Below are 15,439 nucleotides of genomic sequence, written 5' to 3' on the forward strand. Positions count from 1 at the left end.
ACAAAACATTAAAGTTCAGTTACAAATACATTAAAGTTCAGTTAAGATAAAATACAAACATAAAATAAAATACTTGCTCAGAGTCCAAACCAGGCACTTCGAGGAAAAAGTTCTGTTCTAAATTAAGTAATGATAAAAGGTCAAGTCTATTCAGACCAGTCCATTCAAAATACTTCTCACAAGAATAATGGCAATGCAGCAGATGTAATTACGTAAGTAATTATTCCCAGCTAGTAGTCCAATGAATTGTCCTTCAAGTTACTGTCAAACTGCTAAATGTCTCTTCAGGTCATATAAAATACGACCATATAAGCAACCAAATACCATCCAGTATGCTAAAAACAGCAAATCCTTTATTAACATATGAGTGAGGAAGGGCTTAATTTTGTAGAGGGAGTCTAGCTTTCAGTTTACCAATGTTATTGTGGTATTGATATGAGTATCATAGTTAAGGGTGTGGTCAATAGTAACCCCTAAGAGTTTGGTTGTAGTGTCTGGAGATATGACAGTGCCATTTTTGGATTTTATAGAGAAGTGAAATGGGGTGGACTTTTGTGTAGGAGTAAATAGCAGTAATTTAGTCTTTTTAGGGTTGAGGAGGAGACAGCGCTGTAAAAAACAATCTTCTGCAAGCTCAAAGACACTTTGGGTGTGGGCATGGAGTTCAGATGGAGTTGTAGCTGCGGAGATTAAGGTGGAATCATCAGCGTATTGTATGGTTGCAGCTTTGGGGAATACTAATAGCTAGATCATTGATAAAGATGGAGAATAGAAGAGGGCCTAAGATAGATCCTTGGGGTACACCAAGGGAAGCAGAAAGAGGGGTGGATAGAGTGTTTTCCCAAAGCACTGCCTGTTGACTATTATCTAAGTAGGACCTGAACCACTGTAGTGCTTGAATGTCAAGTGAGAGGGATTTTAGAAGATTCAAAAGTATTTGGTGATTAGCTATGTGAAATGCTTTTGAAAGATCAATGAAGATAGCAGAGGACAGGATATTATTGTTACGTTTTTTGTTGATGTGGTCAGTAAATGAAAGGAGGGCAGTAGTAGTGCTATGGAAGGGTGAAAAGCCATGCTGAGAGCTAGCTAATAGGCCATTTCGGAGAAGGTGGTAAAGTAGCTGGTGGTGGATGCATTTTTCCATGATTTTAGCTAAGGGAGAGAGTAGGGCAATTGGGCGAAAGTTTGAAATTTCTGTAGAGTTCCCAACCTTATGAAGGGGGATAATATGTGAGATTTTCCAGATGGTTGGGATGGTACCTTCTTTTATGGTTCTGTTAATTAGGATTGAGATAGGGTAAGCAATATTTTTGGCTGCAATTTGAAGATACTTAGCAGGTAGTAGGTCTGCTGAGGGGGTAGAGGGTTTGAGTTTTTGTAGTAGGGTACAGATGAGGGAAGTAGGGACAGTTTGGAGTTGGAAAGTGAGTGGAGAGGTAGAGGAGGAGGAGGGAAGATTTGTGGATACAGGAGGTAGTGAGTTGGCAAGAGAATGGAAAGCTTCAGTAAAGAAGTTGTTGAAGGAGTCAGCAATTTGATTAGGAGTGACTTGGGTTATTGCATGGATTAAATTATGGATCAAACTGATTAAGTCAATCAGTGCCTAGTTTGCAGTATACTTCTATCACTTTATCAAATGTTAGGAGTGACTTGGGTTATTCCATGGATTAAATTATGGATCAAACTGATTAAGTCAATCAGTGCCTAGTTTGCAGTATACTTCTATCACTTTATCAAATGCAATCTTTACTTTCTTCCTTTCTTTCTTTTTCATTGTTGAAATAAATATTAGATTATTTTAGATTATTCTATATTTTATTTGCTTAGTAACTAGTGAGGCGGCAAATTGTCTTTTGTTTAAAACTCACTAATTCACTATTATAAATGAAGGCACTGGGTTGTCTTCATTGCTTTACACTAATCTGGCATTGCTCATTGAGCCTTTTGCTTACCATATTTTCTTGTAGAGCTTTGGCTACTGCCTTCCCCATCTTCCTGTTCATGGTTCGAGAGATGACTGCCCTCCATTTTTTACCCAGTTTGCTGCCACTTCCCTTATTGGTTTCATCCAGCCCTTCAACCTCAGCGATCTAAAAACAATAGACAAGTAGGGTTAAATTTAAATAAGAACCAGGCAACTTTAGAACACGAATAGAACATGATTCATCAAAACATATGCAAGCAGACAATGTTATTTTTTCATATGATATCCCAGTTGTTGGCTACACATAACCATTCACACATAAAATATACTGGATGGGCAGAATATCTCTACCTTTCAGAAACTAGAATGTGGAATAAATCTTCACATAATCTGCTGCTTGATCTAACCAATCATTTGGGGGGGGGGGGGTAACAGTGGTGCTGTCAGAATAGTGCACATGAGATATTTAACATGATTGCTACTGCACCCTTTGTTATTGAGAAATGTTCCTGTAACAGAACATGATGTTGTACTACCTCACTTATATTAACATCCGTAAGCATATGACTAAAATTGTAAATGCCTTGTAGAGCACTCAATCCTCAAGCAAATGTCTACTTTCACTCGACAAAACCAGCACAAATCTCAAGGACACTGGACCAAGCATGTCTAATAAATAGAGCTCACTTCCTATGATGGCAAGAGGAATCTCCAACCCAGCCTATGTCAAAAGCCCCTGTAAAATCCTCCCAGTACAACCTGCAGATGCTCAGAATGTGGCATTGTCTAAATACCTCTATGCATAACCCTAATTACTAAACACAGAACTATCTAAACCTTGGCTAACTCTTGCTGAATGTTATTCCCAAGTCTTTTTATTCTCTGTTATATAGCTTTGCATACCCTAATCATGCATCAAGTTCCCCTTTATTTTTTACAGCCTCCTCTTACAAAACTCATTGTTGTTGTTCATCTCTCTGTCTACTACTTCCTTCCCACTTTTTCTGTTTCTTTCTCTGTCCTTCTTACTATGTTCCATACATTATTGATAATTATGTTTCCATCCCTCTTTACCAGTCTTGACAAACGTACTGATCTAGTTACTTACTTCTTTTCTATTTCTACATTCCTTACATTCTCTAGCACCATTTGTCCCATACATTATTTACTCTCTGCCTCCTATTATAGATACATTGTATCTCTGAATGCTCTTCAGGATTCTGCAGTTTGTACAAAGCCATTTCATTCACAACAATTTTCTGATTCTTAATTCATGTATGCCATTTTAACTGAATGATTTATGTGTATTACAATATGTATTATTTAGTTTTGTACAGTTTTAAGATATATTAAAAATATATCAAGTTATATTAAAGTTTCTGCTCTGCCATTGCATTTGCAATCTTAAACTATCATTTTTATACTGATGTCAAGCACATAAAAGTTTGTGACACATCACTGTTACTCAATGTGCATCCTAATACTCCTATGTTATAAAACAATTGCATTTTACAGCTCATTTCTTATAAAAACATGTTTGTATCACTGCATGCTATATGTCATTTGTAAATGTTATTGTGTATCCTAGCTACCCACTGAAATATGTTACTGGCCCAGTCAAGAAATGTAAATAAAATAAACAGGAGTGATGGAATGCTAGTGCATGAATACATGTGCCAAACCTATACATTTATGCAAGCATGAGTGGGCTTGTAAATGCCCTGCTTTCAGCTCTTGCCTGTAGCCCAGGTGATTCTGTTAACCTCCACTTGCCACCTTCGTGATTGTGAGCACATTGCTTAACAGGATAGTGCTCAGGACAGTTAGGAAATTTAGCTGCATTCCTCATTGGCCTCCTAAATCACATGCCTAATGGCTACCCATGCATCTATAAATATGTGTGTGTATGTATATGTCAAAGCTAGGGAACTTTTTCTGAGCAGAGTGCCAGAAGTCACAACTTCTACTTTTGCAAGATGTTTAAGGATTAGGTAACGGCTAGGAAAGTGGTAAGTGATACCTGGCTATGACACAAATATTTTATATATATTGTCTAGAGTTCTCATTAATTGCAGTAAATAAATTTGCTCAAGTTTACAAGAAATCCTGTCAAAAAGTACCTAAAAACATTTAAGCTAACCAAAGTGATATGGTTTCCATAATGTTTAAGTTCTTCACCTTCCAAGCACAAGGTACATGGTTCACTCTTGACCTTTGACTAATGCCTGTATGGCGTCTATATGTTTCCTCTGAGTATGTGTGGGGTACTACCCACCTCCTAAAAACATGTTGGGTGTTTGTACCTCATACCCAAAATCAGACAGAGTCATGGGTAGTAGCACAGACTCCAGGCGGTGCATAATGGGGGGGGGGGGGTCATGTAGACCAGCTATTTTAAGCAATGTACAGTAACCTGGAATTAAGAAAACATGAAACAAAGGTGTAAAAATTGTCTCACAGTAATTTGGTCATGTTGACCATTGTCACCAAAAAATGGGCATAGATATTTGCCAATGATAAGTGGCAGTTTATGTTTGTGCCCGGTAACCCTAGCTCAATAAACTACTGTCTGGCTGATGTCCAATTGCTGACTCTGGATTAACTGAGCTAGCCCTTTTGAGTGAAACAACTTGCCAAAAATCAAATAAGAATCACTAAAGGATGTAGTTTGAAAGTAGATGACATGATGGTAAACAGGAGACTGGACATCCAATGCGTCCAACACATAAAGTGGAATAGCAATACCAAAGTGTCTACTACGTAGTGGAAAGGCAGATTAGAAATAATGAAGCAGCCTTTTGAAGTCAGTGAGGGATGTCATCAGAAGGACTGATAGACTCGTAGCAATCAGACACCAATGTAAAGATGGGGCAGTATTCATAATCTCAGTTGATGCCATGCATTAGGGTTGTGATTTTATTTATTTTACATTTGTTGACCGGGATAGTCCGACTGGATGCATGTCCATTTTCAGTGGAGGCCCGGGGAGAAAAGCTCCAAGGGTAAGCAGATAAAGCATTACATAATACCAGCATTACATATTACAAACAGACTATTTACAGAGATTACATAAGTAAGCAAGTTAAACAAGTTCCACAGGTTACAGTTAGTCCTGAGCACAAGTCAGGATTAAATTAAATTACACAGTAAACTGGTTAACAGATTTTTACACATTCGAGTTAGCCAGGCTTGATACATTGACATAGCCAGTTAAGTGACAAATGTTGTTTGAGTCTAGTTTTAAATTGACCTAAGGTGGAAAGTAAGGTAATATCAGCTGGAAGAGAGTTCCAGGATCTACTTACAGAGTTTGCAAAGAGAGAATCACCAGCTGTGTTATTAATTTTGCTAGTCTGAATTAGTATTTTATTAGAGGATCGAAGCGGTCTAGGATTGTTATAGGGGGTGATAATATTTTTAAGTGCAGGAGCATTGTCCGGATTATAGAGGATTTTGTAGGCTATAATCAGTTGGTTATACTGGATTAGGCTAGGTAGTTCAAGCCAACCAAGCTGATTTAGATTGATGCAATGATGTGTCCTAAAAGGCAGCCCAGTGGCAAACCTGGCAATGTGGTTGTAGCAAATTGAGAGTTTGTTAAGGACAGTCTTGTTCAAATTCAAGAGTAGAGGGGATGCATGCAGAAGGTTTGAAAGAAGGTGAGAGTGAGCTATGGCAATTTTAGCTGGAGGGGTTAGGAAGGCTTTTATTCTGTAAAGTGACCCTAGTTTTTTATTGATGGTTTTGATAGTTTGGTTAACATGTAGGTCAAATTTGAGATTATTGTCTATGATGACACCTAATAGTTTTGTAGGTGGGTCAGGGGAGATTATTGTGCCATCATTTGATTTTATGGTAAAGGTGAAAGCGGTAGACCTACGTGTTGGTGAAAATAACAGCATTTTAGTTTTTGTGGGATTTAGGATCAGATGATGTTCAGAAAGCCAGTTTTCTATTGTATTAAAGGTGGTCTGGGTAGCTGACCATAACTCTACTGGAGATGTGGCTGAGCAAATCAGAGTAGAGTCATCAGCATATTGGATACAGCTGACTTTTGGGATGACAGTATAAAGGTCGTTAATGAAGATGGAGAACAGCAAGGGCCCTAGCATAGAGCCTTGTGGTACTCCAAGGGTGTTAGGTAGAAGGTTAGAGAGCTTGTTCTGCCAAAGAGGACAGCCTGCTGTCGACCATTCAGGTAGGATTGAAACCACTGGAGGGCAAGGAAAAGAGCATATTTGGGCAGTTGTTGCATAACCTACTAAACAAAGCAGTGCAACATGTGTTGGTGTTTATAGTGGTTGAAAAAACAGAACCCAAGGATTACCTAGGTCCGCATGGGTGGGCCAACAGGAATAAAGAAGGAGAAGCCAATCTGGACTTGTGTTTGGCAAATGGCTTGCTAGTGGCCAACACAAGTTTATAAAGAGAGACAGTCATAACTTCACATACAAGAGAGAAACACAGGAGTTCAAGGAAATACTCAGGGCTTTAGCCCCTCAGGAAGAAGCAGAAATTGGTGGGGTCGAAAGGATGTCAGTACCTCATAACAAGATGTGTGAAGACTATGGAACAAATGTGTGGCCAAGCAAGGTATGGAAATGAGGTACATAAAGAAAGCTTGTGTTGCATTGCAGAAGTCCAAGATGTTTTCAAAGGAAAGAATGACTGCAGGAAAAATTGAGACACATAGGAAAAGGTTAAGAAAGATTGCTTGTTAGTTGTCAAAGAGGCACATAGAGCAGTCGCAAAGCAAAGAACAAGACACATGAAGCAGTCTACTAGTTTCTGTAAAGTGATTCACATATGGCACAAAATAACTCTATCAGGTTGCAGGGCAAAGACAGGAAGAAGAAATATTTCATGGAAAGGTATGGAGAGAAAGAGGTATCACAGATGACTGAAGAATAAGCATTCTAGTGCCGATGTGCAAGAATGTAGGTGTAATTTACAACTGTACTCAATATCAGCAATAACAACCTTCATTTATTTTATTATAAACTTTAATTTATTGAAAGTGCATCTGGCAAGTCTTTAAACTACAAGAAGCATTGCTAGCCAAAAAGCATACAGTAATAATCTATGTGAACGAGGATAGAAGAGGTGGTAGCTCAAACATACCAGTGCTGCTGATTTAAAGGAATGGATGGCTTGGATGGGCAGAATAGGACTGGATGGGGAATATTTTTGTTGTACTACTACTTCTGAGTACTGAATGATGCATGATCACATTAGAATGTAGCACGGTCCAACTTTAAGTCCCAAGTCCCAATGGGATTGTGCATCAGTCAGAATTCAAAGATATCTCTAGTGAAGCTGATGTTTAAAGTGTCCCCTGATATCACTGGGCCCTAGGCAGTTGCCTAGAGTGCCTAGTTCTGGATCCAGCCCAGCTAACAGAGGTGTGCCCAGAGCAAGTGTTGCTCATACTGGTAATGGACTACCTTAACAAACAGGCCAGGGGGGACAGATCAACAAAGCTGCTGTTTGCAGGCAATGTGGCATTACAAGCAGACTCTGAATAGGAACTTCAGCAAATTTTAGAGGAATTGAATGTACATCTGAAGGCACACATGATGCAACTGAGTACAGAGAAGACAATACTCATGGCAGCAAATTGGGGAAATCAGAAGAAGCTGAAAATTGAGACAGAATGGAAAATATTAGAACAGGTTAATAGTTTCAGGTATGCGGTAGGGGTGACTGAAGAAAAGGGAAGTCTGAATAAGGAGGTCAAAGCTAGAATCAGAGGGGCTACAGGACACTGGGACAGAGTGTCTGGGCAAGTATGTTACAGAAGAATGCCTAAGAAGCTGAGGGTGTAAAAAACAGTAATGTGACCAGTGCTTCTCTATGGTACAGAAATTCGAGTAGTGAAGGCAGTCTAGGTGAAGAAATTAGAGGTGATGGAGATGAAGTGCCTGAGACAGGTGGTAGGATGCACACTGTGGTACAAATTTATTTATTGCATTTATTTATTTAATGCCATTTGTTAACCGTGTTTGTCCAGCTGTGGAATTACAATAAAGGCATTAGTCATATTAGTCATACTTTATTGGAGATTCTCATGTTTCTGCATATCTGGGAAGTTGAGACGTATGAGACGGAGTACCCTAGTGTTATTCTAAGGGATAAATATAAGCTGGCGCATGGGTGGTCAAACTTTTACATGTTGCCTCTGTCTAACCCTGTAGTCCCTTTTGTAGGCACTGCTAAACAGACAAACTTTCCAACATAACAAAAGCTACTCAGGACAAGCTAAAGATGTTACTGCTCAATGCTAGGAGCCTCAACAAGAAACTGCACTGCCTAGAAGCTCTCCTCACTTTGGAGAATGCTGACACCTGTGAAATTACTGAAACATGGTCCAAAGCCATGGAAAGCACTCTAGCAGTCCATAGCTATAAAGCCTTTCATATGTTCTTTTACTCAATTTTTTTTTATTTTTCTTCAAAGAATAAAAAATAGCTTAATTAAAGTTTATCTGAATGTTTAGAACCAATGACAAACTATATACATTATTTATATTTGGCCTTAAGTTAATTATAAAGTAAACTAATCTTGATCAAGTTCATGTAAGACATAGACAATTTTTTTCTGTTTTTTTCCTTCAAGAAGAGTCTGAGTTCATTTTTAATGTCTTGATGAGGGATAACATCTTCCTCCATGGATTGTTACTCCATAATTTAGGAGTAATTATCAGTTCCTTGACTTTTATTTCCATCAGCGCTGTTTTATTCAGTAGACTTAAAATTTTTTCAAAGGACGGTTCAGAGATGGTTTTCTACTTTCTTGAGATACACTTTTTAGTAACTGCTAGTCTAGTCCATAGTAAAAATAATTCATTTTTATTCATTTCTGTTTTTTCATTAACATTCAATAAAATTAGAGTTTTGGATGATACAAATATATCAGTGAATATAGCTTGTAAAAAAATAGTTATATCTTCCCAGAATTTTTTGACAATCATAAAATATGTGTGTCCAATCTGCTTTACACATTTGTAAACATCTCCAACAGGTAGCATTATTAGAGGATCTAATTTTGACTAGTTTATTGGGAGTGTAAAATGCTTTATGCAGAAATTTCCACATATATATTCTCCAAAACTGTGTGTTGGATGTTAATTTTACAGACTGCAATATGTTAGCTTTGCTCTCTATGAACACACTTATTGAGCGTCTTTAGTGATGAAATTCCAATAGTTCTGTTGATTTATAGCTTTACAGTTAATTAACATTTTGTATAATGTGGATGTCATATTTGCCCAATTGTGATTATTATATACAGTTTCACTCAAATATGTTATGGATTTAGGCTTGTCTTTAGAAGATTAATTATTAATTACTCTGCATAGATCTTGTGAGTATATCAATACACTTTTAAGTAGTATCCAATCAGAAGAAGAGAGATTATATGTATGTATTATATATTGAATGCTACAACTTTTTAATTATTAATACAATGCTGCCAACATATAACGTTTTTTTTTTGTTTCCCATGTGCCAAAAGTATTCTTATGTATTTTATTTTTAAAAAATTGTGGAGCTAAATGGAGTTAATAAATCCATCCAAAGTTTTATGTCCGTATTGGCATTAACAACTTTTCTAAAAGAGTTAAAAATGTAATTTATTAAGTTTAGGTTAGTGGGTTTTGGCATATTATATTGAATGTTAATGGATAAAATGTGCCATAATTTGTTAATTTCATCAGTTAACATATATTTTTTATTATGGAATTTTCATTTGAATAAATAATAGTATGTAGAGTTTTCCAATTTGAAGAATAGTTTGGATCTGTCCAGTGTATGATGATTTTAAAAACAGAGGCTTTGATATAGGTCTCTATATCTGGAAAATTGATCCCTCCTTGTTCCCAAGGTCTGATTTGGTATGTAAAAGCTATTCTATTCCTGTTAGTATGCCAGAGAAATTTTAACAAAAGTGTATTTATTTATTTTATGAGATGTTTATCTGGTATCACAGGAATAGCTTGCGCTATGTATAAGATTATTGGAAGTAATATCATTTTTATTAATTGTAATCTGTCTTCAAAGGTTAAATATATTTTATTCCACTTTACTATATAATTACTCATAGTATTTATGATATTATTGTAACTTGTAGTTAATGTTTCTTATACATTCTTACATAAGATAATACCTAAATAATTTATTGTGGAGACTTGTTTACCAATTATACAACTTCCATCTATTAGAAAGTCACTATTTTTGTTCAAAATTATAAAGTTATTTTTTGTTTTGTTAAAGTGAAGACCTGAAATTGAATACAATTTTTCAACCTGCATATCTGATTTGTTAAAGATTCTTTTGAGATGGACAATGTAAGGAGTATGTCATCTGCAAATAGCATAATTTTAGAATTATACTGATCATATATATCAATACCTTTTATTTTAAAATTGTAGCAGATTGAAGATGCAAATAGTTCAATAGCTAATGCAAAAAGAATAGGAGACATGGGACAACCCTGTTTTGTACCTTTAGTTAGTGTTATATATTCAGAAGTAAATGGTCCTAAATTTACATAAGCTATGTTGTTTTTATAAATATTTTTTATCAAAGAAATAAAAGAATGAGGAAATTCATAAAATGCTAAAACTTTAAATAGATAGTCCCAGTTTAAAGAGTCAAGGGTTTTTTCTATGTCTAGTGCAATCAGTAGAGCTTCTTGATTCTCTCTATTGAAGATGTCAATTGTTTGTTTGTGTCTTTCGGCTTTTCCCGGTTAGGGGTCATCACAGCAGAACTCCAGTCCGCTAATGATTGGCAGTAGATTTTTACATACTGGCTTGCCAGGCCGAACGCACAACCTTCAATGAAGGAACACCCATTCACGCATGTCGCTACACAGAAGACACTCTCACTGAGAATTGAACAGTCAATAAATGTTAATGTTCCTTGAAAGTTATCATAAGTACGTCTGTTATAAATGAAACCTGTTTGATCCTTATTTATACTATGAATCATGGATTTTTTTAAATTCTATTAATTAGAATAGACATAAACATTTTGTAATCATTATTGAGTAGAGATATTGGTCTATAAGAACTACATTTTGTAAGGTCTTTATTTTCTTTTATGATGGGTGTGATAAAGGAATATCTCCATGAGGGTGGTACTGTGTTTTGTGTTTGGATTTCAAGTAAAGATTTATGAAACATTGCAGTTATGGAAGTTGGAAAATTTTTGTATAATTCAATTAGTATGCCATCAATTCCTCGTGCTTTATTACACTTACTTCCCATAATTTTTTCTATGACTTATTTATATGAAATTTGTTTTTGAATATATAAATTTAATTTTTCTGGTATTTTCTTAATTTTAGAAAAGTTTAAATCTAATTTTGAAAAGTTTGTTTGAAATTTACCTGTTCTATAGTGTTCAGTATAATGATATTTAAAAGCATCAAGAATACCATTTATATCTGATACTTTTTTCTTTTTTCCCTTCATGAAGAATATTGGTGATATTATTTGTTCTATAATGCCTTTTGATTCTCATTGCTAAGTTATGCATATGCTTAGGGTATGTAGAATATGAGTCTAATTTTAATTTTCTAGTGCCAAATTAGTTTATGTGCTAATATTGCATTATATTTTTGTTTAATTCATCAATTGTCTTTTTGTTATTGGTAGAAGTTGAGTAATTGTTTTTAATTTTTCTAAGTTGATTGTGTATGTTATGTAGTTCAGATTCCCATTCTTTTGATTTGTTCTTGAACCATGTCAGAGTCTTCCCATATATATAAGCTTTCAAAGTATCCCATATCATGACTATGTTAATCTCTTCAGAATAATTAGTATCTAAAAAAATTGTAATTCTGAAATCAACCATGGCCTAAATTATTTCAATTTTTTATATAAGCTGGTATTTTTGTCATATGGGTCAATTTCTTAAAGTCTACTTGAAGTTTAAGAACAAGTGAGCTATGACCTGATAAAGGGCAGGGAATTGTTGAGAAGTTAGTTACTTTTGTATTTAGCTCTTCTGAAATATAAATTTTGTCTATTCTTGTTTGGGTACCAAATCTATGATCTTGATGGGAAACTAGTAGTGAATTATTTTCTTTAAAGCTAAATGTGTTAAGTAGGTTATGATTTTCACTCCATTTTTTTGAATATTTTTGCTATAGAAGTTAAACATAGATTTATCTTATTAGTGGTCTCAGAGTTATCCAAGATACAATTAAGATTTCCACTTATTATCAGGTTTCCCTCATATATTTTGCTAACAAGGGCTAGATGTTTTTTTACTGTCCCTGTTCCTATGCCAAGGAATCAATACAAATTTACTAGTGTCCAAATTCTATATTAAATTTCACTATAACAAGTGCTATGAGTCCTTCTTTGTCTTCACAATTAAATATGATTTGAGGATTAGTGACATTCTTCCTCCACAAAATTATTACTCCTCTAGTTTAGTTTTATATGATGACTGAGTTAACATTAAATATTCATTTGGGTTCCATATTGTTTGTCATTTCTTTTGAAGTGAGTTTCTTGAAGAAAGATCACCTGTGCTTTGTTTGATTTTAAATATCTTAATAGGTTTGATCTTTTTTTTTGTTCAAACCATTGATATTTAAAGAAAGTAGTGTTAATTCCATTTGTTTTAACTAATTTTAGATTTTACTTATATAATGATTAAAACTCAAAACTCTTAGAAGCTTTGTAGTTGACTAAAGGTCTTATATATTTTGATCATATTGTTTTTTTTCTGTTGAGAAACAAAAAAAATAATAGTTCAGGCCTATAAATACGAAAAAAGACATAAGCCGAAAATAATTATCTGTAACAAAATAATCCAACATTTTAGAATTTCCCTTATCATACATGGAATGGTAAACATTTCTAATCCAACAACAAAAAAAAAATCTATCAGATTATCCTTCATACCTTAAAAACAAAAAATCTCTTCAAGCTCCCTGTTGATTTCTCTGGAAATCTTTTAGAGTTATTTAATGTATTAATATTTTGATAAACTTATTGATCAATTACAGCTAATATTTTAACTACAAACATATAGGAAAATGTGTTTAAATACTTAGGTTCATAGGTATGTACTAGGCTATCAGCCCTGGAGCATATGTAAGCCTAGCCCAAAAAGATTCCCCCCTGGCATCTTGCTGCCCGACGTTAGTTACCAGTACCTCTATCAAACAAAGCCACTGAAGTGATCCCTGGGGTGAATTTTCTATTGCCCATCCAGTCATCAAGATTTCTCTTGAAGAGGGCTAGTGAGGTGCTCTTCTTGACGTGAATGGGAAGTCTGTTCCAGAGCATGGGTAGTCTCTGGGTTAAGCACCTGTGTCTCCAGCGTGTTCTGTTTATTGTGGTAATGAGGTTAAGGTCCCTGGAGCATGTGGCACAAAAGGATTGGGATTTCTTCAGATGTAACATATCTAACATCTCTGGGTCAGGCATGGTTTTGTAGGTCAAGCAGAGATCGCCTCTAAGTAGGTGATATGAGACAGAGTATAGCTGGAGCTTTTTGAGGCTGTCCATATAGGGCATGTGTTTAAGGCCCAGGATCCTCTTAGTGAGGTATTTTTGTGGCCTTTCCAGTTGTAGTAGGAGTCTAGTAAGGTACATGCCAAATGGGGCATTGTATTCTATAATAGGTCTGATGAGGGACGAGTACAGAGGGATTATGACCTCTTTCTTCCTGGATGAAAAACCCTTTGTAATGAGATGTGCCACATAGAATGACTTTCTGACCACAGTGGCAATGTGGTTGTCAAAGGAGAGGTTGCTGTCAACCTGTGTCCCCAAATCTCTTATCACACCATCGGTGTTTAGTGGACTAACCTCAATGTGGTAGTTCATGGGCACCGAGTTTTTCCGAAAGGGAATGACGATGCATTTTTTGGCATTGAGCTTAAGGCCATGGTTCTAGCAGCAGTCAATTGGTCTCAGTGAGACCTTTTTGAAGAATGTCTACATCAGTTGGAGAGTCAATAATGGCTCCCAGTTTGCAATCATCTGCCAAACAGGAGTGGACCCAGGACTGATCCTTGTGGGACTACACTTGTAACTGGTCAGTTCAATTTGTATCTCATCACCTCTTAAGTAGTAAACTGTCACTATATAAAGTCAATGCATATTAGATGTAACTTTAACTATCTAAACTGTTGTTGTATAGTATTTACCAAATAAACTGCCTTGGGTCCATTACTGTTTAATATGGTTTGTTCTGCATTTCTCAAAAACAAATCTGTAGTCGCAAAGTACTGTTACCACAGTAAGTTGAATTTCCTCTTTCCTAACAGAAATGATCTTGAAGACCTTGCATCTATGCTTGAAGCTTTGATATAATATAATTTTGAAAATTATATACTCCACTAGTCAATAATATATGTTGTTAGACTGTGACATATACTGGGCATATTAGTCACTTCAAATTTCTCTCATTACTACTTATGGATATTGTTGTTTCAAAGTCAGTGTAATCAGTATAAATGTTATCAAGTACTATTGTCTTTCGTGATGATAGCTATTTAATTTAAATATACAAATCATTTATTCCACAGTGTTTAGAATATGATACTTTCCATTTAAATTATAATTAGCTGAGAACTAGACTAGCTGACCTTCTATAACATGTTGTCTAACCACTTCCCTTTATAATAGAGAGTATCTGTATTGTAATGTGTGTCTATGAAACTCGCATCTCAACCATAACATGCCTCCAGACCCAAACTATACAATGGTGTCATAAATGAAAGTCTATAATACCATGAATACTTCATTCACAGAGCATTCTGTATGTTCAAAGTTTGTACATTTGTGCATATTCAGTTGTGTAACTTCATTCTAGTCTTAGTAACAAATCCTTACATTGAACCACATACAACCTTTAGTGTACCCATGTCAGGCACTACGTTAATCCTAATAATATTCTTTAACTAAAGTTCATAAAACTAGTAGAGAAACACTCCATCTTAATTTACTTTAGGTATGTTAATTCTAGTAAGCCATATAAAATCATAACTATTCAATCTAGTCAAGCTAGATTAATCAGATACTGTACAGTGAGTTTCTTATTTTGTTTTTTTTTGTCACATCAGTATGACTCAAATCTTATAGTGTCATTCAGATCAAATACAACTTCAAACAGCAAATTCCCCAACTTCACTTATTAATATATTTGTCTAGCATCATCTCCAGCAGCTAATATATTCTCATATTCTCTGCAGCATAGTATTAGTCGATCAAGTAAATGTTAAATGCTGCTGAAAGCTTTTACAATAACATTAGCAGTGTGAATTTCTCCATGCAGTTTTACTGTGTTATCATCTATTAGGAACTAAGATACAGTCTGCTCTGCATGACTGTATTATTTTACTTCTGTATCTATTCTTTTGTGTTCCTTTCCTAAAAGAACTGTAGCCTATATTGCCCATTAACTTCTTGGATAAAATACTTATATGGCTGCTTGTTTCTTTAATAGTATAAGGAAGCATATTCAAGCATTATCCCAGCGTTTCCTT

General features: G+C 35.3%; 1 protein-coding gene across 1 annotated transcript in view; it reads right to left on the reverse strand.

Annotated features, from left to right (window-relative positions):
- Positions 1 to 15,439, reverse strand: part of SASH3 (SAM and SH3 domain containing 3) — an 842,462-nt gene that overhangs the window by 314,405 nt on the left and 512,618 nt on the right. Inside the window, exon 3 of the mRNA XM_044057147.1 lies at positions 1,956 to 2,093. Coding sequence (XP_043913082.1) covers positions 1,956 to 2,093 — 138 coding nt within the window. The remainder of the gene's footprint in view (positions 1 to 1,955; positions 2,094 to 15,439) is intronic.

The sequence above is a fragment of the Protopterus annectens genome, chromosome 15.part0 (genome assembly GCF_019279795.1).
Source record: "Protopterus annectens isolate FY-2018-M chromosome 15.part0, PAN1.0, whole genome shotgun sequence".
NCBI lineage: Eukaryota > Metazoa > Chordata > Ceratodontiformes > Protopteridae > Protopterus > Protopterus annectens.